This window comes from Gopherus flavomarginatus, chromosome 1, assembly GCF_025201925.1.
Source record: "Gopherus flavomarginatus isolate rGopFla2 chromosome 1, rGopFla2.mat.asm, whole genome shotgun sequence".
In the NCBI taxonomy this organism is placed as follows: domain Eukaryota; kingdom Metazoa; phylum Chordata; order Testudines; family Testudinidae; genus Gopherus; species Gopherus flavomarginatus.
In genome coordinates this window covers 58,226,809-58,253,423 of record NC_066617.1, presented here as the reverse complement: position 1 = coordinate 58,253,423, position 26,615 = coordinate 58,226,809, and the positions used below count along the sequence as shown (strand labels likewise).

The window sequence follows — 26,615 nt, the reverse complement described above, 5'->3', positions numbered from 1 at the left end:
ATTTTTATACATTTTTTTAATTTTAGTTTTTAAATTCCCACAGTTGCGGGAAATTATGGAGGGGATTCAGACAATTGGAAGGTCAGACAGCAATTAATGACAACAAATGTTGAGATTCAAAAAACTGTTTTATAACCATTAAAACAGAAATTGTTAACATCACATCAACACACAAAGTAAATATTGTGAAATCAAACACTAAGTTTTCAAGCAGCATTTTTCTTACTTTGCCTATCTGTAAATTTCAGCTATTATTGATGGACATTTGTGTGTGTGTGTGTGTGTGTGTGGTGAAATCAACAATTACTAGTAAAAATCTAATCTTTCCAAGCCTAATTATTAATCATTGATAAAACTCTGCAGCATGAAATAAATCTGCTTTAGAGTACTATTGGATCAGATGTGCATTTATGTGAATATCTTGTCTTTTGACAATAAATGGTCACTCTCAAGTGTTCAGTAGTCTGTAAGAGAAACTCGTGTCCATGAACCAAAAGTAATCTGACAGTGTTGTAATTGCCACTGCAGTTTACCTCCTCTATGAATTGCCTTTCACAGGCAGTTGCGTCCTAGGCCCTGGCTTCCCAAACTCTGTAGTAGGGAGAGCTGCACTAGCAATTTGTCAGGAGTCCAGTGAACACACTGAATTTGAATACTTGAAAATGTATGTAGTTTTATTGAAAACTAACACCATAGTGCACATATACTTTATCAATAGGTGAATAGAAATTGCTTGTTACAGTGCACCAGTTATGAACAGAAAAAATGAGCCATGTAAAGCAGCGAGGGAAATTTAATAGTTAAATTGGGTAAGAGCGGATTAATACAAGAATCAAAAGGTGGGTAAGGAACTGGTTAAAGTGGAGACTACAACAGGTCATGCTAAAAGATTAACTGTCAGGCTGGAGGGAAGTTACTAGTGGAGTTTCTCAAGGATTGGTCTTGGGACCAATCTTATTTAATGTTGTCATTAATGACTTCGACACAAAAATTGGAAAGTATGGTAATAAAATTTGTGGATGACACAAAGTCGGGAAGTATTGCCAACATGGGGAGGACTGGACTATCGTACAGGAAGATTTGGACCGCAAAAATTGGAGTAAAAGAAATGGGATGAAAAATTCAAAGCCACACCCTTAGGCACTAACAACAAACATTTTTGCTATAAGCTGAGGTTGTATCAGTTGGAAGCAAGAGAGATGGAGAAAGTCCTGGGTGTATTGTTCAGTCACAGAATGGCTGAGAGCCCCAGTGTGATGCAGCTATGAAAAAGGATAACGCAATCCTTGGATGCACAGGGGAGGTGTTTTTGGTAGACATAAGGAAGTATTATTATCATTGTACAGGGCACTAGTGAGATGTCATGTGGAATATCGTGCAATTCTAGTCTCCCATCTTTAAGAAAGATTAATTGAAATTGGAACAGATGCAGAGAAGGGCTACTAGAACTAGATGATCAGAGGAATGGAGAACCTACCTTACTGGAGGAAATTTAAGGAGTGTGGCTTGTTTATTACAACAAAATGAAGGGTGAGGGAAGAGATGATTGCGCTCTCTCTAAATACATCAGAGCGATAAACACCAGGGAAGGGAGAGGATTTATTTTTAAGTTAATGGCCAATGTTGGCACAAGAATAATGGATATAAACTTGTCATCAATAAGTTTTTAGGCTTGAAATTAGATGAAGGTTTCCAACCATCTGAGGAATGACATTTTGGAACAACCTTCCAAGGAGAGTAGTGGGGGACAGAAAGCTTAACTTGTTTTAAGATGGAGCATGATAAGCTTATGGAGGGGATATGATGAGATTGCCCACAATGGCATGTGACTCATCCATGACAGTTATAAGCAAATATCTCCAGCTACCAGAGATGGGATGCTAGACGGGCAGGACTCTGAGTTACTACAGAGAAGTCTTTCCAAGGTGTGTAGCTGATGGGTCTCGCTCACATGTTCATGGTCTAACTGATCATTATATTTGGGATCAGGAAGGAATTTTCCCTCAGGTCAGATTGGCAGAGACTCTGGGGGGGTTCTCCTGCCTCTGCAGCGTTGGCACATGGGTCACTTGCTGGTTTGAACTAGAATAAATCATGCATTCACTGTAATTTTAAATCTTTAAATCAGGGGCGGACAAACTGTTTGGCCTGAGGGCCGCATCGTATGGAGGGCCAGTTAGGGGACGGGGGTCATGACTTGGCCCCCCCAGACTCCTGCCCCATCCAACCCCCCAACCCCCGTTCCCTGATGGCCTGCCCGGGAATCCTGCCGCATCCAACCACTTCTTCTCCTTGTCCCTGCCCCCAGAACCCCTGCCCCTGACTGCCCCCTCTCGCCCCATCCAACCCCCTCTCCTTCCTGACTGCCCTCCCCTCCCATGACCTTTGCCCCATTCAACCCCATTTCCCTCCTGACCACCTCGACCCCTATTCACCCCTCCCTGTCTCCAACCACCCCCCCCCCCCCGAACTCCCCTGCTCTCTATCCTGTCCCCTTACCATGCTGCCTGGAGTGCTGGAGCTGGGGGGGTCAGGCCAGGCCAGGCTCTGCAGCTGCGCTGCCCCAGGAGCTAACAGCACCGCTGCCCAGAGCACCGGCGGTGAAGCAAGCGAGCTGAGGTTGCGCGAGGGGGAGGGGGGAACAGCAGAGGAGGGTCCAGGAGCTCAGGGGCTGGGCAGGACGGTCCCGCAGTCTGTAGTTTGCCCACCTCTGCTTTAAATGAAGATTTGAGGACTTTTGAAACTCAGCCAGAGGTTATAGGCCTACTACAGGAGTGGGTGGGGTAGATTCTGTGGCCTGCAACGTGGAGGTCTGACTAGATGATCATGATGATCCCTTCTGGCCTTAGTCTGAGACAAATGGCAGACTTGACCTCTGGGTTGTTTAATCTGGATCTGCAGCCTGTATATAGATATAGTAAACTATATTAGATACCACAAGCTATATAATATGTTGTGTACCACACTTGGCACCCTTGTTTTAGTAAATTGATGGATCTGCCCCTCACTTAGGATAATGTAGATTCCCAGTAAAGTAATCACCTATGATTAAATCTCAACAAAAATGTAGATGGGCATTTAATAATTTGGGGCGAGGAGAGGGAGAATACTGTAGAATAGAGGCCTAACTGGAGACTGTCTCTCTTGGCCTAAGTCATCTGCTACAACAAACTGCCACAATGGTAGAAAAATTAGATGTAGTGGTTGTTTTAAAAAAACAAAAAACATTCAGCTGTTAAAAGGTTTCCTTAATTTGTAACCCTCAGTTAAAATAGAACCATTTTAGGGATCCTTAAAGCAATGTGACCGGTGGATTATTAAACTCTTAATGGATAAGGGTGGTGGTGGTGGGAGTTACTTAGGTGAAAGTATACTGCCAGATTAGGAGATGGGCCAGTGAATAGAGAGGGAATTATAAAAGACGGAGAAGGAATAGGATGTGATGTGAGCAGAATTATTGTATAAGTCCTCTTGGAAAAATACTTTGCCAAACTAGTTATAAATTATTATTGATATTGCACTAGTGCCCAGGGGCCCATGTCTCAGCTATGGTCTCTGTCTCAATGAGGTTGTAGCTTTATTTAATCTAGTACAGTGATTCTGAAACCCATGAAACACAGGCCTCTTGTGGCCCAGTCAGAGCACAGCTGCGGCTGATGTGACATTCTCAGGGCCATGCAGGTAGTATATATATTGTATGAATGCAGCCCACATAACACAGAGAGAGATGCATATGCAGCCCACAGTGGTAAATATGTTGAGAACCACTGACCTAGTGTAAAAGTGTGTGTGTCTGGTGGTTGTCCCACTCATCACTAATTTCCTGTTTCTTCAGTGTGTTTGTCTGCATGAGCATTTTATAAACAAATGTATACTTTGGCTTTCTTCACCAACCATTGCTTGGTAATTCTGACTTTTGAATACTGATCTCTGAGCCTAGAACCAGGTCAGATCTCTTTCCAGAACTCAAAAAATGCTACTGAGGGAAAGGAGAGGCATTCTAGATTTAAAAAATTGAAGCTTACTCTTTTTAAGGTTGACCGTATCTGTGACCAAACCAGTACAGGCAGAAATACTTCTGCAAATGCCAGAAAAAATTACTTCTTGTATCCTTTTTCTATAAATGGGAATTAGTCCTGTTACACCTGCATGTAGTCATAAAAGCAAGTTTAATGTGCATAAAATACACAATTGTTTAAAAAGACCAGTAGAGCAAATAGCAAATACTGTGGAATTTTAGTAACTTCATCTATTTTAATTTGTCTATAAGAATATCTATTATAGCCGTAAACTAGTTATATTTTAAAATAATTTTTTTTGGTGTAGTGCTTAGCACAGTGGGGTCTTGATGGTCAGTTTTGGGCTCATAAGCAGTATGGTGATCAAAATAAATAAGCTAATTTGCCCTGTATGTGAAACTGGAATTATTTAAAATCAAAGGTCTTTATGCTGGCTGTATCTAAGACTTCTTTCTAATCTGAATTTAGCTTCTGGGACCTCTGACCATAGGATCTTTCCCAGCACTTGCCAGAAATTACTCCTAGATGTCTCATCAAATGTGCCATTTTGATGTCTCATCAAATGTGCCAGGGGTGAAAGTAAGGCGGTATGGGCCGGCATGGTGTACCGGTAAAAGTGGCCACCAATACCGGCCCATACAGCGCTTTAATGTTGCTGCTCCTTTTGCGCCTCTTCCATCAGTGGCCCTGATTGTGGGAGTGGGGGGACACACAAGGGGCAGCAGTGTTAAAGTGCTGCTGCAGCAAAGGACCCTGCTTAATGTTGTCATCCCTTTTGTGCTCCTCTCCTCACCTCCCCCAGGGCTGCCGACAGGCAAAAGGAGCAGCTGCCCTGGAGTTGGCGATTTAAAGCAGCAGTGGCTGCAGTCCTGTGCCCTTTAAATGGCCGCTGGAGCCCCAGGCAGCATGGGCCAGGCAGTGCGGATGGGCTGTCTGGGGGACCCTGAACGCCAGCCCTGCCTCTTCTGCCCGAGCTCCCACCCCTTCCGATAGGAGATAAATTTTTACATTCACCCCTGGCAAGATACCAAATAATTCTTTGAGTTGTGCCCTATGGTGGCTCACTCTAGGTGCAGTAGTGCCCCTGTGCCTTTGATCAGAGATTTCTAATAACAGTGTCGGTTTGGCCTGGGTATGTGTACTAATCAGCCCCATGCTGTTATATAGCAGAGTGTGGGTGAATCGCTTTGTTTCTTCTCAGCCACCTTGTCCTGAGACAGAGCTCTGGCAGTTGTTCCTAATTCTTAGTCTTGTAGTTAGTTGAAGTTGTTCTTAGCATTAGTGTATTTAGTTAGTGAATAGTAGTAGTTAAATTTTCTTCTTTTTTCATATATAGGTAGATATTAGTTAGTAGTTCTTGTTCACTGGAAAGTTATGCCCGATTCTCCTGGTTTCACATGTTGTCTATCATGCTGAGATGTGATCCTGGTTAGCAACGGGCAAACGTGGTGCATCCATTGCCTCACAGAATTGCGTATTGCCCAGAAGTGTAACTTCTATCTGACACTGAAATCCAGAGCCAGAAAAAACAAGTAGACAAAGTTTTGTTTCATTATGATAGAGTTCTCTCTGTCCATCTTTTGACCCAACCGAAGGAACCCTGCCCTGTACGCTGGTCTCTGAGCAAATTTGCTGCCTCCACAGTATCTGAGCCCCTCTCCTCCATGGCATCTAAGGGGAAGACACATGACTCCTGTCATAAGTCCTCCAAGGACTGTGCCCCAAGCTCACCGGACAGAGAATATACCTCTTAAAAGCCAAGGTCATTGGTGTCTTCAGCCACTTCAGCACCATCTGCTCTCCAATCAGGTATACACAAGGCTGCTGAAAGACCAAACGATGGCAAAGCCTCAGGCCTAGGGAGATCACTGGCAGACCAAGGTAGCAAGAAGAGCTCTTCCTTGGTACCAAAGAAGCCCTCTTGGGCTCCGACCGCACTTTCCTCAGAGTGCCCAAGATTCATGGTACAGTAACTCCCCACTTAACGTTGTTTTGATCTTATGTCCCTGCTCAATTACAGAACATGATCCATTTAAAGTTGTGCAGTGCTTCGCTATAACATCGTTTGCACCTGCTATGTCCACAGCTGGCAGCCCCCTATCAACTCCCCTACGCCCCCAGCGCCTCCCGTGGATCAGTGCCTTTTGCCCGCAGCAATCAGCTGGCTTGCGGTGTTCTGGAGGGGGTAGGAGGAGAAGTGAGGACTCAGCATACAGGATCCCCCTCCCTCCCCTGCCTCCCAAACGCTGCAAACCAGCTGATTGCCACGGGCAGGAGGCAGTGCTGGGGTGGGGGAGGAGCAAGGACGTGGCACGCGGAGTAAAGGAGGAGGGGGAAGAAGAGGTGGGTTAAGACTTGGGGGAAGGGGTGGCATGAGCGGGCCAAGGGTTGAGCCCCCCTCCCCTGGTGCTTGCAGAGTAGGGGAAGCTGCCGCTGCTGTGCAATGTGCTTCTCCCAGCCTACAGCACCTTCAGCCTCCTTGCCTGCGTCATCTCCAGTGCCAATGGGCTGTGCCGGTGTGGGCTAAGGCGGGGGTATCTCCCAACTATAGTACTGTACTGTATGGCAAAAATAAAAAATTCCCTAGAACCTTCCTTCTCCCCCCTCCCCCATTTACATTAATTCTTATGGGGAAATTGGATTCACTTAACGTTTCACTTTGTTGCATTTTTCAGGAATATAACTACAACATTAAGTGAGGAGTTACTGTACTATCAGTGCCCTCGGCCACCATCTCTTCAGTGCAGACCATGGACCCGGTACCAATAACACACTTGATATTGCAGGAATTCCATTTTCCCCAGAACCTGGCTGTATCTGAGACTCCCGAACCGCTGCCGCCCTGCTTTGACTCAGTGTCTGTGCCGAAGACATTGAGTTCACCTGAAGTTCATCTGGTACTGACAGTTTCACCTCAGATTTCTCCAGGTACTCCACCAATCCAGAGTGAATTTGAGGAAGAGGATTCTGATGAAGACCTTGCCTCGGTGTCTCAAATATCAATTCAGGATTCTCTCCTTCAGTCCTATAGAGGCCCCTTTCCAGAAGTCTCTGATGAGCCTAGAATTACTCGTACCACAAGCTTGCAACCAGCATCTCACTGGTATGAGCATTTGTGGGTGTCCCCTCTTATGTATTAGGCACCGCCTCCTTGGCCATATTGGGACCCTTGGACAGCCCATTGCCAGCAATTTTCCAGGGCACTGAGCACCACCTGTCACAGAAAGGAAATCTGCATCACCTGCTCTCTCTGAGACCTGCCCCTCAAAAGAATCCTTTGAGGAGCAGGAAGATAGAGCTAATGAAGAGGCCTGTTGTGGCCAACATTTCATCTTCATCTCCAGATGAAGCTGTCATGCCGCCGCCTCCTCATTCGGGATGGATGATTTTAAACAGTTTGAGGATCTAGTCAAGAGAATTGTTGACTCCTTGCAGATCCGTCTCGAGGAGGTTAAAGAACCTCATTATAAGCTACTTGATATCTTTCATTCACCCGAATCTGCACGCATAGCTTTGTCTGTCAATGAAGCCCTTCTGGACCCAGTGAAGATCGTTTGGCACACTCCAGTTGCTATTGTGCCTACATGCAAGAGAGTGCATAAGAAATATTACGTTCCAGCAAAGGAAGCAGAATTTTTTTTTTCTCATCCTTCACCTAACTCCTTGGTAGTTGATACAGTTAATGAACATAGAAGGCCGCATCATGCTAAAACCATGCTCCATGAAAAAGACCATAAGCATCTATACTTGCTGGGAAGGAAGTCTTGCTCATGAGCCTCCTTACAATTTAGAATTGCCAATTACCAGGCACTAATGGCAAATTACAATCATACAAACTGTACCAAACTGAACTCTCTCTTTTGTTGACTACCTACCGGCAGAGCACAGGAAGCAATTTCAGGCCATTATTTTGGAGGGCCAGCTACTCACCAGAGCATCTCTACAAGCCTCCCTCAACACCTGATACTGCCATCTATTAAGTCACTACAGCAGTAGTTATGAGAAGGGCTTCCTGTCTCCAGCTCTCCGGATTTCCGAAAAGTCCAAAATATAGTGGAGGTCCTTCATTTTGATGGGTCTGAATTATTTGTGGACACCATGGACAAATCTCTGTAAACGTTAAAGGACTCTAGAGCTACCTTATGTTCTCAAATCTGCCTATCAAGAGAGAGCCCAGCAAGTCCCAGACTGGTCAGAGATCACATCGTGCTCAATTCCTGACGTCCCAAAGGCCATACAAACCATATCAAAAGAGAGAGATTCCAGAGATGGAAACCATCCACCTCTCAGCCTTCCACCTTGCACTCATCCACCTCCAAGCAGCAATCGTGACAGGCTGGTAGAAGGCCTGAATTACCATCCTGATCCTTTTATCAGCTGCAGTGATTCACCTGCCTTCCTCCCTTTGGTGACTGCCTTTACGCCTTCAGGAGGGCTTGAGAGTTAATCACTACAGAAAAGTGGGTTTTGAAGATCATCTCCACAGAGTGTGCCATCCATACTACTATGTTTTCACCAGCAAAGCCCTCTTCCCCGCCCCTCTTCAGGGACTCCTCTCATGGGAACTTGTTTTTTCAAGAAATAGACTCTCATATGGTTGGGAGCTATACAACCAGTCCCCATGCAGCACAGAGGGAAGGGTTTTCATTCTCAGTATTTCCTGATACCAAAAAAGAGCAAGCTTTGGAATTGGTGCACATGCAGTTTGGTCGTCATCACAGCAGGTCTTCAGAACATGACCAGGGATGTACTCTGCAGACGTTCTTCCAAGACCATGAATGAGACACAGACCTCAGCCTGTTATACCACATATTCTGTCAATGGGCACCCTCAGATAGATCTGTTTACTACACAGTTAAACAAGATATGTGCCCAGTTTTGCTTGAGAGGAGGACTGGGTCATGGATCCCTGGGGGATGCATTTCACTTTCATTGGGCTAGGCTCTCTTGTACACATTCCCATCTACTCCTCTAATAGCCAAAGCTATGCACAAAATAAAAAAAGCCCAAGCCAGAGTTATGCTAACAGTTCCGACCTGGCCCATACAAGCATGGTTTATTTAGCTGGTACGGTTGGCTGATTGCCCACTGATCAGAGCATGGCTGGTCAATCATTCACAGGATTAGAGACCACCTCAGAGGAAGTAAAAATAGTACTATTACAAAGCAGGAAACAGTCTACACGCTACACATACTCTCAAAAATAGGCAAAATTTGTCTGTTGATATGACCTCAGACATATTCCACTGATGACCTCATTGCTGCCAGATAGTCCTGAAATTTTTAGTGTATATCAATGAGCTCCATTAGACTCCACCTGGTAGCCATCACGGCTTTCCACTCCCCAATACAGGGTTATTCTGGTTTTGCCCACCCAATGACGATGAGGTTCCTCTGGGGACTCAGAAATCTTTATCCACTACTAGTCAAGTACCCTACTCCTGTTCGGGACCTGAATCTGGTCCTTAAATGTCTCACAAGGCCACTGTTTGAACCATTTGGCTACCTGCTTACTGCTCCATTATCAATGAAGACCACATTCCTCAGAGCCATCACATCGGCATGATGAGTCGGGGAAATAAGGACCTTTATAACATACCCCCCTTTACAGTATTTTTTAAGGACATGGTCACTCTGCGACCTCATCCAAAATTTTTACCCAGCGTTTCTTCCGAGTTCCATATTAGCCAACCCGTTCGCCTGCCAGTCTTCCACCCTAAACTGCTTCTCGATAACCAAAAAGCACTGCTGCACACCCTTGACATCAGGAGAGCCCTGGCCTTCTATCTGGATAGGACTAAACCCTTCAGAAAGACCCCAAATTGTTTGTCTCACTGGCAGATAAATCAAAAGGGTGTGCAGTCTCTAGTAAAAGACTTTCCAAGTGGATATCCAGCTGCATTAATTCTTGCTATGAATCTTGTAATATTCAAACACCTTCAAACATACCTATTCATTCTATTGGCATTTCCATCTCTCTAGCATTCCTCAAAAATGTACCCATTATTGAAATACATAAGGCCGCCATTTGGGTGTCTGTACATACATTGGCCGAACACTATGCAATAACTCACGACTCTGCTTCTGACACTGGTCAGCTCAGCTGTACTTTCTTCAGTATTGGACTCTATTCCGAAGGCCCCCTTCCTTGCCTTTGAGGGAACTGCTTGATAGTTATCCAGAGTGGAGCATGCATAGGGACACTACTCAAAGAAGAAGAAATGATTATTCACCTTGTGCAGTAATTCTTATTCTTTGAGATGTGTGTCCCTTTGAGTGCTCCACTACCATCCTCCTTCCCCTCTGCTTAGGAGTTCTCTGCTATGGAGCTTCGCAGTAGAGAAGGAACTGAGGGCGGTTCACCCATGCAGTTCTATGTAACAGTAGCACAAGACATGAGGCTGACTAGCATGCATGTGGGGGCTGAACAGGCATTGAATAATCTCCAATGAAGTGTGTAGGGGATGCTAGCACACCTAGAAAGGAGCACCCTTAAGGATGCACATCTTGAAGAACCACAGTTACTGCACAGGGGCAATAACATTTCTTCTCCCGTTCACCACAGACTTAGTTATTTGTATTTCTAACAATTGCCTCATGACAGTCTGTTTCACTGTATCCCCATCTGCTGGAAGGATCTCCTTAATATATTCGCAATGATCAGCCTTCTCTCTGTCAAAAGGTGATTCCTACCTAAGGGTGTTTATACATCCATTTCACCTTGTTTCCTCCTATTTTGACACCTGCTACCTCAACTGGAGCATAGTGGCAGCCAGTTCTGAGGCAGGATCACTGTACAGTATTCCTCTATGCTTTTCTTAACCCCTATCTATAATGCGTAGTGGGGGTTGAGGGGGGAAGCTGCAGTATCGTGGGTGACTTCAGTCTGAATGACACATGCTGGCGATCTCATGAAGGAAGTATTAATATTTCTTCAAAATTCTAAATATTGTAGCTGACAAGTCCCTAACTCAAAAAGTGTTGCATTCAATATGGGAGAATTCTTTATAAAATCTCATTTTGACAGATTAAGAGGAATTGATTTCACAAGTAAAAATTAGTGGTTATTGAGGTGCAAGTGATCATGACTTGAATACATTTATGTTTAAACAAATCAGTAATATGTACTTAGTTATAAGGTCAAATTTACAAAGTTGAAAATATTTGAGCTAAATCACCTGGGAGAAAGAACTTTAAACAGAAAAATGTGAATGATAATTGGGAATTGTTTAAGAACATTTTAGTAGATACCCGAATCCCACAATCCCACAGAGAAAAGGTTGCACTGATTTTAAAACAAATTAAAAAAAGCCTGGCTTAAAGGGGAGTGAAAGGGGTGTGAGTGTGTGTGTGTGTAATATAAAAATAAAATAGAAGAATGAAGAAGTTGATAGTATTGAATGTAAATTAGAAGTTTAGGAAGTGAAGAAAATTGATAAGGGAAGCAGAAGGACACATGAAGAAATCTATCAGAAGCATTAAGGACAATAAAAAGGTGTTTAAGTATATCAAGTACAAAACAATTCTAACATTACTAGAGGGACATGGCAGAAATAATAATAATAATAATGATGTAAAAAAGGAAAAAGTTTAAAATAAATATTTCTATTGTGTATTTAGCAAGAAGCCAGATGATGCGTTTATATCATCTGATGATACTGAAATACTTTTCACCCTCACACACACTACCCGAAGGTATGTCTATACAGCAGCTGGGAGGAGCGATGCTCAGTATCAGTAGACATATCTGTGCTAGCTTTGCTTGTATTAGCACCTAAAAATCGCAGTGTGGCTATAGCTGCATGGGCAGTGACTCAGGTGAGCTGCCTGAGTGTAATCCTGCTTGACCCCCTGGGTACATACTTGGGTAGCCTGAGACACTGCTATTTGTCATACTTCTGTGATCACACTGCTGTTTATTGTGTTAGCTCAGCCAGTGGGAGCTGCGATCGGCCAGACCTGCGGATGGGGCAGGTAAACACACTGACTTGGCCCGCCAGGGGATTTCCCTACACAAGCGGCAACCCCTGTTTGAGAAACCCTGTGTTAGCTTGAGGAGTACTAGTGCATGTATGTCTACTCCTGTTGGGATTCTCATGGTTTTTGAAATCAGTAGGTTTAGGTAACTTGCATCCAATAGGTTGCCAAAGAGATCTTCAAATGGGTAATGTTGATTTTTTTTCAATCAGTCTTGGGACACTGGGAACAGTCTAGAAGACTGAAAGAATGTTAATGTGCCAGTATTTAAAAAGGGTAAAAGAAATGACCCAGCCTGACATTGATCCTGGGCAAAATCATGGAGTGGCTGAAATGAGATTCGCTTAATAAAGAATTAAAGGACAGTAATATAATTAATGCCAATCAACATGGATTTACAGAAGATAAATATCACCTTAGTTTGACTATCTTTTTTGACACCTTTATCAAGTAAACTTATGATCTTAAGAGTTGATGTAATATACTTATTCCAAAAGGCATTTGACTTGGTGCCACGTGGCCTCTTGACTAATAAACTAGAACATTAAAAGGATTAAAAACTGGTCCCAAAATGTAATTATAAATGGGACATTATTGTTGCGTGGCTATGTTTCTAGTGGGATTCCAGAGGGATTGGTTCTTCCTATGCAAGTTTTTATCAAGGAGTTCGGGGAAAAAACCATAAAATTGTTACTGATAAAGTTTGCAGATGAGACAAAGATTGTGAGAATAGTAAATAATGGAGAGGATGGGTTACTGATGCAGAGTAATCTGGATCACTTGGTAATCTGAGTTTAGGCAAACAGTATGCATTTCAGTACAGCCAAACATAAGGGTCATCTATCTAGGAAAAAAGAACGTAGGCCACACTTAAAAGATGGGAGATTTATCCTGGGAGGGATATGACTCTGAAAAAGATATGGGGGATCATGGTGCATAATCAGTTGAACATAAGTTCTCAGTGCGACACTGTGGCCGAAAGGGTTAATGTGATCCTTGGAATACTGTCTAGATTTGGTGTTCATACTTCAAGAAGAATGTTGAAAAATTGGAGAGTTCAGAGAATAGCCATGAGAATGATTAAAGGATTAGAGAATATGAACTTCTTGAATCTTCCATTATAATGCAATTTATCTTATCAAAGAGAAGGTTAAGAAGTGACTTGATCACAGTTTATAAGTACCTTCAAAGGGGACAGAAGTTTGATAATAGAAGGTCCTTACTCTAGCAGAAAAAGGTCTTACAAGAGCCAATGGCTGTAAACTGAAGCTTGGCAAATTCAGATTAAAAGTAAGGAGCACCTTTTAAAAATTTATTTATTTATTAACGGTGAGGATAATTAATCATAGAAACAGCTTACTAAGGTTTGTGATGTTTCCATCATTAGACATTTTTTAATCAAGGCGGGTGGTTTTTTTTCTAAAAGTGTACTCTAGTTCAAGCACAGTTATTGGTCCCGAAGCAGGGGTAAACAAGGAAGTCCTATGGCTTGTGTTAAGCAGTAGATGAGCCTAGACAATCACAGTGGTCCCTCGTGACCTTGAAAAATCTATGTAGCTATTTCCATATAAATATTTCAGCTACTGTCTGCTATTTTCAGCAGTTCTGGCCTCAAGATGCTCTGACCACCATGCACTACATGCCAATATCAAGTGCAAATGTACGCCACTTGGCCACAAAGAAAATAGTCACATGTTTTGCCTTCTGACATAAACTATATAGTTCTCACTGACTAATTGGGTGCTATTTTTCTACCTCCATTTGTTGTTCTGGTGTTTTTACTCCATGTCTGGGTATTGGGTGAACCTAGGTTTCAATTTCTGTCCATTGTATCAGACTAATTGTGTCTCCAGCACTCTGGCCTCTCTTCTTGACAGTGGAACTCTATATGTTACCTTAACAATAACGGTAGTTACTGAAAATACTATAAGTTGCTGAAGGCGGTTATATTGGCATTCTGTTTGCTTGAGATTCAGTTACTGTTGCACCAAACAACAAATGCTGAAGAAGTGAACCTGCAGGCTAAAATAAATAAGGCTATGTCTACACTACAGTTTCTTTTGGCATAACTTATGTCACTTGGGTATGAATAAGCCATCCTTCTGAGCAACATAAGTTACACTGACATAAGCATTGGTGTGGTCAGCACTATGTTGCTGAGAGAGCTCTCTCCAATCGGTAGAGACTCGGGAGTGGCCAAACTGACTGACCCCCCCACACCCCGCAGCCTCATTCAATAATCTTCAGAAATTCAAGAGCCACAAGACAAAACACAAGCTGCCCTGTGGGGCAGTGCCTGCTGGGGCACAGGGCTTCTGTCCGGACACCTCCCTGCAGGCTGAAGTCCTTAGTCTCCCCTCCCTGCAATTCAGAAGCCCCTAGTCCCACCACTCCACTGCAGGGCAGAAGCCCTGAGCTCCCCTTGTTCAGTCTTGGTAGGTGCAGAATGGGAGGGGGTATGTGTGGTGAGCTTTGCGAACTGCACTTTAAAAAGAGCTGCATGCAGCTCATGAGCCATTTCAAGCTTGATTTAACAACTGCTTTGTATTTTCTGAGTGTTATTGTACAATGCTCATGGTTTCACAATGCTTATTTTTCTAAGGAATATCTAGAGCTACACAAAAGATGGAAATTTTGTTTTCAGAATCATAATGAAACCTGAAAATTTCAAAATTCTGAAAAGGAAAAATCTGATTTTTTTTTGATCTAACCAATTATAATGTTTCATTTTGATTTCAGCTTTATTTTTTATTTTTATTACAAAATATATAACACAAGTTTCAAGGGTGTAGGATTTAATCTATAAAGCTCACAATGACTTGGGATGTAGTGAGCTGAAAGATCAGCTCTTTCCCCATGTGATATTACTGCTTTTGCTATCCTGCAGATATGCTCAAACTGGGGACCTTTAAATTAAAGAGGTGGGTGCTGCTGACAGGACATTCTTTGTGAAGGCTCTTCCTATTCAGAGATCACCACCTTTGGTGTGTCTACATATATTAATTTTCTGGGCACACAGCGTCAGTGAGTCAACTGGAGTCCAAAAAGGGGCCTCATACTTCAGCAGCCACATTGCTTAGCAGTAAAAGTCCAATAACTGGCCACTTACTGCGGCGGCCAAATTGTCCCACAGCAACAGTCTATGGGGCCGCCTCTCTCTTGGTGGCAGTGGTAGCCCAACAGCAAGTCTAAGGAGCTGCCCTCTCTAGTGGCAATAGTGCCTAAGGGCAATTGTGGGAAGGGTAGGGGCCTCCATACTCCAATGGGTTCCAGCGCAGGGCCCTGTGACAACCAGGTACGCTGGCATAGGGTTCTGGTTTTAGTATGCCCAAATGTGTACCCTGGGTCACTTTCTACCATTAATCCCGATTCTGTAGCTCCTTGTTGATAGTGGCTCATCATCCTTTCTGGTCTCTGAGGTCGACTGGGGTCTCACAGCATAGTCAGGATGCTCTGCCTCAGTGATTTGGAGCTCTGGTGGCTTCTTAGCAGCAGCCTACAGCACATGTCCTATCTCCTCCTCAGCCAGCCCAGATTGAGCTGAGCTGCATACTTTTATATGCTCCCTTCATTGGGAGCATGCCCAGCAATGGCTTGGGGGTGTGGCTTCCTGTGCCCAAAGTACTGGGTTAACTCTTATGTTGCCAGTGCAGGGTTGATACACCTTTTCACACATTCCACAAAGCCCTGTTTCTAAATCCTTAAAATTTGTCTCTCCTGGTGGATTAGTAGGCTAATGAGCAGGATACAGTGAGTTTAAACTGGAGATGCTATTACTGTGAACTGTGGCAGTTTGAGGTGTTTAACAGTCTTGCGTTATTTACAGTGAAATGTAGAGTATAAGACTGACACTATAAAATCTAAATAATAAATATATATGTGTTCACAGGAAACCTCGACCTGTCTCTCAGCTGGTTGCACAACAGGTTACTCAGCAATTTGTGCCCCCTACACAATCAAAGAAAGAGAAAAAAGACAAAGTAGAAAAGGAAAAAAGTGAAAAGGAAACAACTAGCAAAAAGAACAGTCATAAGAAAACCAGGTAAATTAAAAGTTGTTAGTATTTGTAAAATATTTAAATGATGCACATTTTTCATCACTGGTGTAAGTGTTCTCTTAAGTCATTTTAAAATTAGACTAAATATTTGTTGAAGTTTCATTGTTTTATGATGCTGTTGTTTAATGTGAAGCAATCTTGCAGTTTGTAGCTTTGACCACAAGATGGAGACTAAATAGGAGAGGGAAAATTAGGTATTGTCAGTAAAGGGATAGAGTTTTCCTCATCTAGCAAAGTGATTTGTAGACAGAAAAATGGAAGCTGTAACATTCCAGTAAACCAGGAGAAGAGGAAAGTGACTAGTTTTTATATAGAATTGGATGAGAAAAGGGAATATAAGGTTCTGGAGAAGTAGGCAAGGTAGAGTTGTTGATATTCATGCAGAATTTGGGATAAGGAACAAAGGCTAGAATAGCGACTTTTGAAGACCAAACTGACTTATGAAGCTGAAAACAAATGCAGTGGATTGAGATACTGAAGGATCTCTTGGACTCTTAGAATACCAGTCTGAAATATGACAGTTCAAGCAAGTAGCCGCAAAGTCTTGATCTTGCCATGGACTAGGAGCGGCCTGCAGTTGGAAGAAAAAATGTAGGATGTTAGACACAAGTAGAACTGGGTGAAATTTTTCAGTCAAAAATACAGATTTGGTGATACAGAAATTTTTTTCATTAATTTGTGTCAGCGTTGCCAAATTGTGTGTTGGGGGGGGGGAACAAAATCTAAAAATATCTTAACGTTTTGTTTTAATATTTGCAAAATGAAATGTTTGTTTTTTTTATTCAAATAGACTATTTCAGTATTTCCTTCAATGTCATTTGAAAAAAATAAAAACACCCACTCAGTTTTAAAAAAAAACAAAAAACAAACCAAAAAAACTCCAAACATACATTGTTTCAGGTAAAAAGAAACATTTTATTTAACCTGAAACTAATTTTTCTAACTTTTCAATTCACTGAAATCCTAGAATAGGTTCCTTTCTGGGTTGATCCAAATGGATTTTTTTGTAATTTATCTTTTGGAACTGCAAGCAGACCAAAAAATCAGTTGTTTGCATAGCTCTGGGACAATATTGCTTGTGTCTTGATTTCCCCAAATTAAGTATAAAGTTACTTTAGTCACAAATATGTAACTAAAAACCTGAGAATACTGAAAGAGGTGTAACCTGCTTAAAAGAGGAAGAGAAAATGTAGGGAAATAGTGTCACTGTGTGTTCTGGAAGTGCTGCAGTCTGTGAGGCAGAGTTCAGCCAAGGAAGCTTCTATGGAATCACTTCTGCAGAGAAGCAGCAGGCATTTTCCATACATTGGATGAAACAGGACCTTCAGTGTTATTCAGGGACGGCTCCAGAAAGAGTAAAGAGTACTTCCCAAATTTACATTGAAAAGGTTGGGACTATTTTTTTTCAGCAGGAAGGAAATCGAACAGAGCTGGGATAAAGGATTTTTGTAATGTTTCTCTTATTTCTAATTATACATTTTGGCTGGCTAGAGTGTAACATTTGTAAGTTAGTTTCTTCAGAGATATTGTTTTGAATAGTAACAATTATGCAGGAATGCTGAAGGTTAAATAGTCTTATTACATGAGAAGTGAGAGAGGCTGATATTGCAAGGGCTGGGAACGGGAATGTGCACAGGAATTTAAATTTGACCGCTTTTGGAAGGGCACATTAAACACACACATTAAACCATATCAGGCCACACACGTACATCACATACATAGAAATAAACACTCACCACTTCAATGAAAATCCATCTGCCGTGGAGCTATTTGAATACATAGATGCACAAGGACTTGGCTGTGGTGGAGTCACAGAGCTCTACCCACCCCAGGGCCATGGTAGAGAGACTGAGTGGAGCTCTGTGACCTTGACAATTATTGAAGGGGGCCGTGCCACTGCTTGCCCTCCCATTTGCACACCTCTGGCTGGGAATACTGTTTACTTAAAAGAGCATTTTTTTTTTTAATCCATGTAGAAACTAAGGTGAGCATTCTTAATCAGAACCCAGTCGAGCCAAAATCAGAGGATACTTTTTTTTATTTATATGTAATAGTTGAGTGTTTGAATATGGAAACCAGTAGGTTGATTTCTGTTCACTATTAATTTTTCAAGTAATTCTTTGTACAGCTCTTACTGAGATTTTTTTTTTTAAAGGAGCACATTTAAATGTTGTTTCCAGAAATATGTATAACAAAATCTGCATACAGTAAGTGCCAAATTTTCTCTCTGGCATGCAGCCCATTCAGGCTGGCAAAAGTGAATCCTTCCTCTACATTCCCACATCTTCGAGCAACCAGTTAGGCTTTTTATTAATGCCAGTTCAGCCTTGAGGCAAGAGTTGCATTGGGCTCCCTATGTACTCTTATGCAGCTTCAACTCTTGGCTGCATGGGAGTGCAAAAGGTGGGGTGAGGTGACTCAGCATCAGTTCTACTTGAGGCAAGGCTCTAAATCCCTATGTAGGCGAGGTGAGGGTTAAGATTTGCTTTTAGGAGCACACCTGCCAAATCTTGGTTTCGTGTTAATTTGTTTACTTCCAAGCTTGACCTGGAGAAAGTTGTGGAATCAAATATAGGTTCTGTAGGTCAGTTTTAAAAGGCTGGCTGTGTGCTGTGCTGCTGTTGTCAGCAGGTATTTTCAGCTGCTGTGATGACATGATTGGTCACCTGGCACACACACACAAAACTAGCAACTTAAAGTTTTGCAGGCCTAGATCACCCATTGCACTAGCACCTGTAAAGACCAAGTTGATGGAATATAGTTTAAATGTTCTGTTGTGGTCTTTTTTTTTTTTTAAGTAGAAATCAAACCAAAGTTTGTGGCCTTGTGTCCTATGCAGGATATTAGTATTAAATTATGTATCAGGGAACCCAGACTCCATCCCTGTCATCATAGTGTTTTGTGTGTGAATTATTTTAAAATTAAATTCTATTTACGTGATGCCCATTCCAAATTTTAAATTTTCAGTGTGCTGCAGAATTTGTATTTGATAATGCAGTAACTCCTCACTTAACGTTGTAGTTATGTTCCTGAAAAATGGGACTTTAAGCGAAATGATGTTACTCAAATCTAATTTCCCCATAAGAAATAATGTAAACGAAGGGGTTAGGTTTTTTTTACCAGAGAAGACATAATATGCGTATGCGCATGCACGCACACGCGCACACGCACGCGCACACACACACACACACACGCACACAAAGTTTTAAACAAGCAATTTAATACTGGTACACAGTGATGATGATTGTGAAGTTTGGTTGAGGTGGAGGAGTCAGAGGGTGGGATATTTCCCTTACTTCTAAATGATGAACTAGCAATTGGCTGAGCCTTCAAGGGTTACCTCTCTCACTCTGCAAGGCAGCAGGAATGGAAGGAGATACGCAAATTTCCCTCAAGTACACTGCCTTGTTAATTAGATCAGCTTGCTGAGACCGCAGCCCTGATGTGTTCCTCCTGCTCTATGGAAGATGGGGTAAGCGGGGTGCAGGAGCAGGGGGAGGGGGACACCCTGACAGCCCCCCTTTTCCTTCCCTTCCCCCCCACCCCGGCACAGCAAGCAGGAGTCTCGGGGAGCAGCTCCAAGGTAGAAGGCAGGAGCAGCACATGGCAGTGTGGGGAGGGACATAGCTGAACTGCAGGCAGCTGCTGCACAGGGAATTTAGGGGGCTGCTGGTCCACCCTGGTTCCAGTCCCCCACAGCTAGCTGCAAGGGGCTGTTCTTCCTGCAAGCAGTAGACGAAGGAGGCCGCTGCCAAACGACGTTAGAAGGGAGCATTGTCAACTTTAAACGAGCATGTTCCCTAATTGATCAGCAACGTAACAACGAAACAACATTAACCAGGACGACTTTAAGTGAGGAGTTACTGTACCTGCACAGCAGAAGTTTAGAAACAACTGGTTAGAGGACATGGGAGCTGGTTTCTACATACTAAGAACTTAAAGTCAGCACCCATTGAGATGAATGGAGAAGTTCATGCTTCTCAGGGCTGTTGTTTCAGGCTGTCTGGTGACACTGATATTACTGTGGGGTCACATTTTGAACATTTGTTGCAGTCATGAAGGCTAGAGATTTACCGTATATACTCGTTCATAAGCTGAATATTTTTGGTAAAAAAGTGATGCATCAAAGAGCAAGGGTCGACTTATAAACGGGTCTACACCAAAATTTGATTATTTTAAACTCTATGGAATCATTGAATTGAATATCTAATACACTGTAGTGTTGTTTACTTGGAGCGTCTGCAGGCACAGAACCCCTCGGCTCCCAATGGCCGTGGTTTGCTGTTCCTGGTCAAAGGGAGCTGCGGGAAATGGTGCCATTTCCCACAGCTCCCATTGCCTGGGAACGGCAAACTGCGGCCACTGGGAGCTGAGGGGCTCCGTGTCTGTGAACGCTCCAGGTGAACAAAACTTCCCAACCCACCAGCGGCTTACCCTAATGGGCTGGGAGCCAAAGTTTTCCAACCCCTGCAATATAGGGTCAGCTTATGAAAGGGTCATACAGTTTTTGCTATTTTTACCTATCCATTTTGTGGGGGTCGGCTTATAAATGAATCGGCTAATGAACGAGTATATACATTAATTTTTTAACAGCAAAAATTTTAAAATGTGGAGTACATTTTTGTGACTCCCCCTTAATCACGTTATCCGGGGGGCCCTGTTCAAATCACTTAAGAGGTGAAGAAAAGTTTAAATATTACAGTATAGAGATGCTAGCTATGTGGTACATTCTCATTTTATGTATTCATAATATCGCTGTGTGCAGTATTCCACTAAGTTATACGTTTTCTACAAAGATCACTAAAAATTGGAGTGGCAAGAGGATTATGGGATGCGGAAGCTTCTAGCTTTTAATTTGATTGTGTTTTATTTAGGCCAAGATTGAAAAATGTAGATCGGAGTAGTGCCCAGCATTTGGAAGTTACCGTTGGAGATCTGACAGTCATTATTACAGACTTTAAGGAGAAAACTAAGTCACCACCTGCTTCCAGTACTGCTTCTGCAGATCAACACAGTCAGAGTGGTTCTAGCTCTGACAATACAGAGAGGGGAATGTCCAGGTCATCTTCGCCCAGAGGAGAAGCCTCATCATTGAATGGAGAATCTCATTAAAGTTTATTTTCTCCAGTTTCTTTAGTCTCTTCTCTTCAAAACATGCAAATACACAACTTCTGCCAACAGCTACCACATTTTCATGACAGATTATCCATGCACAATTGATATGTTTACTGGAACATAATTTATGCAGTTTTACAAAAGTGAAGTGAAGCAGTAGAAATAATAATTTAAATGCAATCTACAAATGCCTACGAAGCATTTTCAGACTAACTTTTTAATCTTCACATTTAAAGGTGCCATGAAAATGTGGTTTGAATGTTCATTATTCAGTGTTATTGGTAAGTCCATTTTCACTTTTAGTTTAGTGAATTCTAACACAACTCTTGGAGTCTCTACTATTGGCATGTACTGAATTAAAATTTTTATAACATAGTTCAAGCTGCCTAAATATGTATTATTTGAGAATTGTGAAACAGTTATATGTATGCACATCAAAGATCAACTTAATCAACTATTGCTGCAACAGAATTTTCATAATTATTATCTTCTTAAAAACACCTGCTGGTACTTGGTGTGCTTAAATAGGAAAAATGTTATTAAATAAAACATTTGTATGAATTTTTGCCAATGTTTGACATCGTTTACTAAATTACTGTTACTGAATTATGTTGCTGGGGTTACCAATATTTTTTCACACTTAAAACACGTAATGTTTACGAACAAAGAGTGAACATACTGTGAGCATTGGTTATTTAGCTTTATAATTCAGATACAGTACTACATTGTTCTTTGACACTGGTAGTGTCTATGTTCTATAACAGATATGAAATCTCAAATGACTAAGCATTTGGCAAAAAGTAAAATTTTAAAATCTGAAATTCTGGAAAAGCTTTAAAAATAACTTTTTAGTACAGTTTTCATTTCTGCTTACATTATTTCCTTGCCCCAAACTTGCCCAGTGTCATAGTCGCATATTAGTGTAGTACAAAAATACTATGTTGCACAGGAGTAAGGAAATAAGGACTACTATCACATTTTGTTCTTAGATCAGCTTCTTTGATTTTGAATTGGCCCTTTATTAAATACTGTAGCATCAGTCATAAGAAAAAAATGCAGTACCCTATTTTCTGGCATAAACTGTCAAAATTTATGCATTTAGCAATATACTGATACAGAGCAAAAATATTTACAGTCCCACCCGGTATTATGTAAAATAACCAATAAAATATTTTTATGAATACAGATTTCGCATTTTTGTTTACAAGTAGGTGTTGGGGTTTTTTTAATGCACAAAAAAATCCATATATAGATTTATATTATAGGGTCAGATTCAATACAAAAATGCATCTGGCTCCTGTCCAAAGGAAGCCCATTCACATCCCAGTAATTCTCTCTTCTCGTTGTGTTTCATTCAAAATACATGTTTTTGGGCCAATGTGAAAGTGGGATGGACTTTTTTTGGTAGTGAATCCAGCCCTAAAATATCTTCATATGATGCATCCTGATGACAGCTAAAATAATGGATTTTTGTAGACCCTGACAATTGTGATGTTTGGTGGTTTCTTGTAGTAATGTATCTTTCTGTTTTTTAATGCAGTACTTCTACAGGCACAATGGTACTGTCTATTTTGTAAGATGCGAGTTGTGAAATACAGTTAGTTGCATAAAATGAAAGTCTGATGTGATATCTAAAAACTTACATACCTCATTCCTTAGTGTTACTGTTAAACTTTTAAAAATCCAATGTTAATTATAGGTTATTTCAAATGGACAACTACTGACCTGGTTAAAATGTATTATGCTTTACCTTACTAGACATTTCTTCATTCCAATTTTCTGATCATATTTTAATACCTTTTAAAACATCGCATTTTAAGTTTCATAAATGTTTTTGGCTCGGTTGGGATTAGATGTTCAAGTAATGAATGTTAATTCTTACAAAGAAACATGCATTCTTCTGAGTTTTACTTTTTACAATTTGTTAGGTGGAGCTACATGGAAAAGAGTATACTGAGTTAATGGATTACAAGAGAGCTGAATCTGTTTAAAGTAAGCAATAGTGAACCTCAATGCAAGATCCTTTATGAAATGTTTCAATTTTAAAACAAAATGAATATTAACGTATTTCATTGCTCTTTGCAAAGATCAAATAGTGATCTAATACCTATAGTTCACTAAATCAGAATCTTATTATTAAATTTAGTATAAGTTGACTATTCAGCAACAAGTGGTCTTTTCTGTCTAGAGAAGTAGGCAGTCATTGATTTATTTAGTTAGTTAGTTTGTATGGAATTGACTACTAAGAGGTATAATCTAATATCAAATGAAAGCAATCCTTAGCATCTGCAAGAGCAGTTTTAAAGTGTGGTTATTATCAGAAAAGTGATTGTAAAAAGAATGTCACTGGATTGCTCATTGTTATTCAAAAATTACTATATCAAATATACTCCATTTATGTAAAATTGCCAGCACTGCATACTCCACCTAGAGTTTGTAATTAAGTTGTAGTATTGGGGTGATGTAAGAAGTGTAAAGAACAACGATTACGTAACCAAAAATTAGCTTGCCATTCCTGTGGATGCATGAAACACATCAGAATGTTTGCTCTTCTATAGCAAAAATGGTGTGACAGTGCTGATGGCAGAGTTAAAAAAAAGAATCAGCAAAGTAAGGAGCTCTGACTCTCTCTACTCATAACATTATAACTATACTTTAAACCAGCCTCACTTCGATAATCTCTGAAGAAGTTTTCAGTTGGTTTAAACCAAGTCCTTTCTTCAACTCTGTAAATTCATAAGGAAGGTCTACTCCATCTTTTCTCAGTTTGTAGAATGTAAAAACCTAACATTGTAACTCATTGTTAGCTATTTTTCTTTTACTGTTCTCTGCATAATAACTGATCATCATCTGTTACATTCTAAGTCTGCACCAACCTTCATCAGCCAAGCATTTTGCATGGTGACATGAGATGATCCAACAAAGATGAATGTGATGATGCTCCATGTAAATAAGTTCCTTTGTGCATTGATTGTCCACTGTTTCAAAAACAAGAAGAATGAGATGCAGTTAATTCACTGTAAAGGTGTAAAATAATTCAATGTTTTGTCATCCTGTTTTCTGCCACTAATTATAGCTGGCATAAGGAAGTACTGAAATATACAGTAGTAAGGTGTGATTTATTTTTTTACTTCTGAATTTCAAAGTCTGCATAATAGAAGCAATCAAAATCTGTACCAAGTAATACCATGTCAAAATCTGCAGTGTAAAATATTGACTCTTCAGATTAGCGATAGGAAAAATTTTGGTTATCTTCAAAGGCTTAATTTTAAGTTTTGATGCAGTGACTAGTCTTGAAACAATCAAGATTATGATCTAAAATGTTACCCTACTGTATGTGTTTCTCTAGCTATTTGATGTTGTATGGCATAGATGATATAGTTCGAGCAATTTAAGATTATGCAGTATTCTGCACTTTAGATGTGTGTTTTTTTTTTTAATTTGTGGTCAGAGGCAGTGCATTTTATCTAGCCACGTAAAATAGAATGGATAGGTAGCTCATGCTTCCTCACCCCCCCACCCCTCTATAGCCCCAGGACATGTCTTCCAAGCCCCACACAGTGGTGTAGTTCTGTCCTGTGGCAGAAGTTGCCTAAGGGTGCCTCCCCACTCTGGCATATGTGAGGACACTTACAAAGTGCACAATTAGGGAGGCAGTTGATTAGGTCTAGATGATTAAACAGTTAACGTGAGGATTAACTTGTCAGCTGGGGACTGTTAAACTGGAGACAGGAAGCAGAGGGGGAAAGAGAGGCTGGAAAGAAGGGCAAAGACACTCAGGACCTCACAGAGGTGAGACCTCTTCCCCTCCCCTCCCCTCCCCTCCATGCCTAAGGGGTCTGCTGAAACTTGGGGAAAGCCTTATGGTGATGGGACATGAAGCTGCATAAAACATTGAAAATAAAGTGCACTGTGGTGAATTTACATAAGAATGTGTGAGGACTGCTTGCAAAGGGAAGTCCAGGGTGAAGGAGCCCACCCAGTGACATGCCTTTTGTATTTTTAGTTCTTTCTCTCCTCTTCCCAAAAGCGGGAAGACTTCCCAGATCATGCAGCTAGCTGTGCTTATGAAATATAGGAGGGAGCTAGTGATAGACCTTTCAAGTGTGTGCCTTCATTAAAATCCACTTTTTCCCCCTCGCTCTGTATCTAATCTATTTCTCTCTCCTTTATATGCCTTCTGATACTACTACTGTCTGCTAGAGAGAAGGGCTGAAGCCAATTTCCTTTGGAGTAGCAGAAGTCATAGCAGAGGTAGATGAAATCAATTTTTCCCCTGACAATTGCATGTTACCACATTCGTAGTGGGTTTGATCACTAGGAAAAGCTAGTTCTGGAGATAAGTTCAAAATGTTAATGCAGTTCTTGGATAATGGACTAGTCCAATGCTAGGCATGTTTAGCTAGCAACACATTCTCTTAGCAAATTGGTAAGATTTGAGGTTGTTGGAAATGTCACTGGAAGAGTAGAGCTATAAAAGGTTGGATATCGTTTCTTACCTGACTTCAGAAGCATGAGTCTCGTTTGAAGGTGTATATTGCACCTACTAGTAAGTAGGACAGCTTGACTTTTTTTTTTTCCTTCCTGCTTCCCAAGTATTTCAAGGCAATATTTCTGTAGCAGAAGGAGGAAAAAGAAAAGTAGTGTAAACAAAAGCCACAAATTTGACCCTAATTGAACACTAAAACAAAACCAACAACCCTCTCCTAACACCATTTTAATGAAAAGTAATACAATCAATCTAGGATTTAGTTAAAATAAGGAATAATACTTTGCAAGTCTGTTACGAACAAGTATTTTACAAACATTTTAACCTCCCATATCCATCTGTATTCATTAGGTAAATATTATTCCCATTTTGTAGGTAAGGAAATAAGATTTACAACTTAAATGACTTGCCCAGCATATCACACATGGAAAATTGGAGTAGAGTTAACAAATAATAATCTATGAATATGCTACTTCATTGAACTAATCAGCCTGGTCCTTTGGCTCTAGAGGTAGAGGCGCCTGCTTTTAAACTCAGATTCTGTGTTCAAACCTGGCAGACAACCCACCCAGAGATATAAATTACCAATTCCATTAGTTCAAGGTACTAAAGAAAGACAAAGAGCCACTTGGTGTTATCCTGGTCTACATAAGCAGAAAAGGTAATGTTAGAATAAATGGGCCAAAGGTGTTAATGTAACCCAGTCGCTGTCAAACATTAAACAATTTGAACAAGGTCCAGGGATATGGTGTACAGAGATGTCAGCCTGCTTAGTACCATGGCACAAACATCCATTAAATCGCCCTTTAACCTTATATTAAAGATAGAGAAGAGAAGGAAAAACAGTTAAAGCATTTACAATATGAAGTATTAAATAAGACTTTCATTTTAAAATTTTTTGTTCCCTTTCCCTTCAGGATGGAGAGAGTTTTAGAAGGAAAAAACCCTTGTTTGATGG

General features: G+C 41.2%; 1 protein-coding gene across 2 annotated transcripts in view; it reads left to right on the top strand.

Moving 5' to 3' along the window:
* Positions 1-24,587, top strand: part of YAF2 (YY1 associated factor 2) — a 55,531-nt gene extending 30,944 nt beyond the window's left edge. Inside the window, exons 3-5 of one of the 2 annotated variants that reach the window (XR_007772059.1) lie at positions 15,886-16,038; positions 20,928-21,449; positions 23,097-24,587. Coding sequence is in view for 1 of the 2 variants with exons in the window: in XM_050936393.1 (XP_050792350.1) it covers positions 15,886-16,038; positions 20,928-21,165 (391 nt within the window). In the remaining variant the exon portion in view is untranslated. Of the gene's footprint in view, positions 1-15,885; positions 16,039-20,927; positions 22,350-23,096 lie in introns of those variants that run through there. The other variant, XM_050936393.1, reaches the window with a different exon arrangement.
* The last annotated feature ends 2,028 nt before the right edge of the window (positions 24,588-26,615 follow it).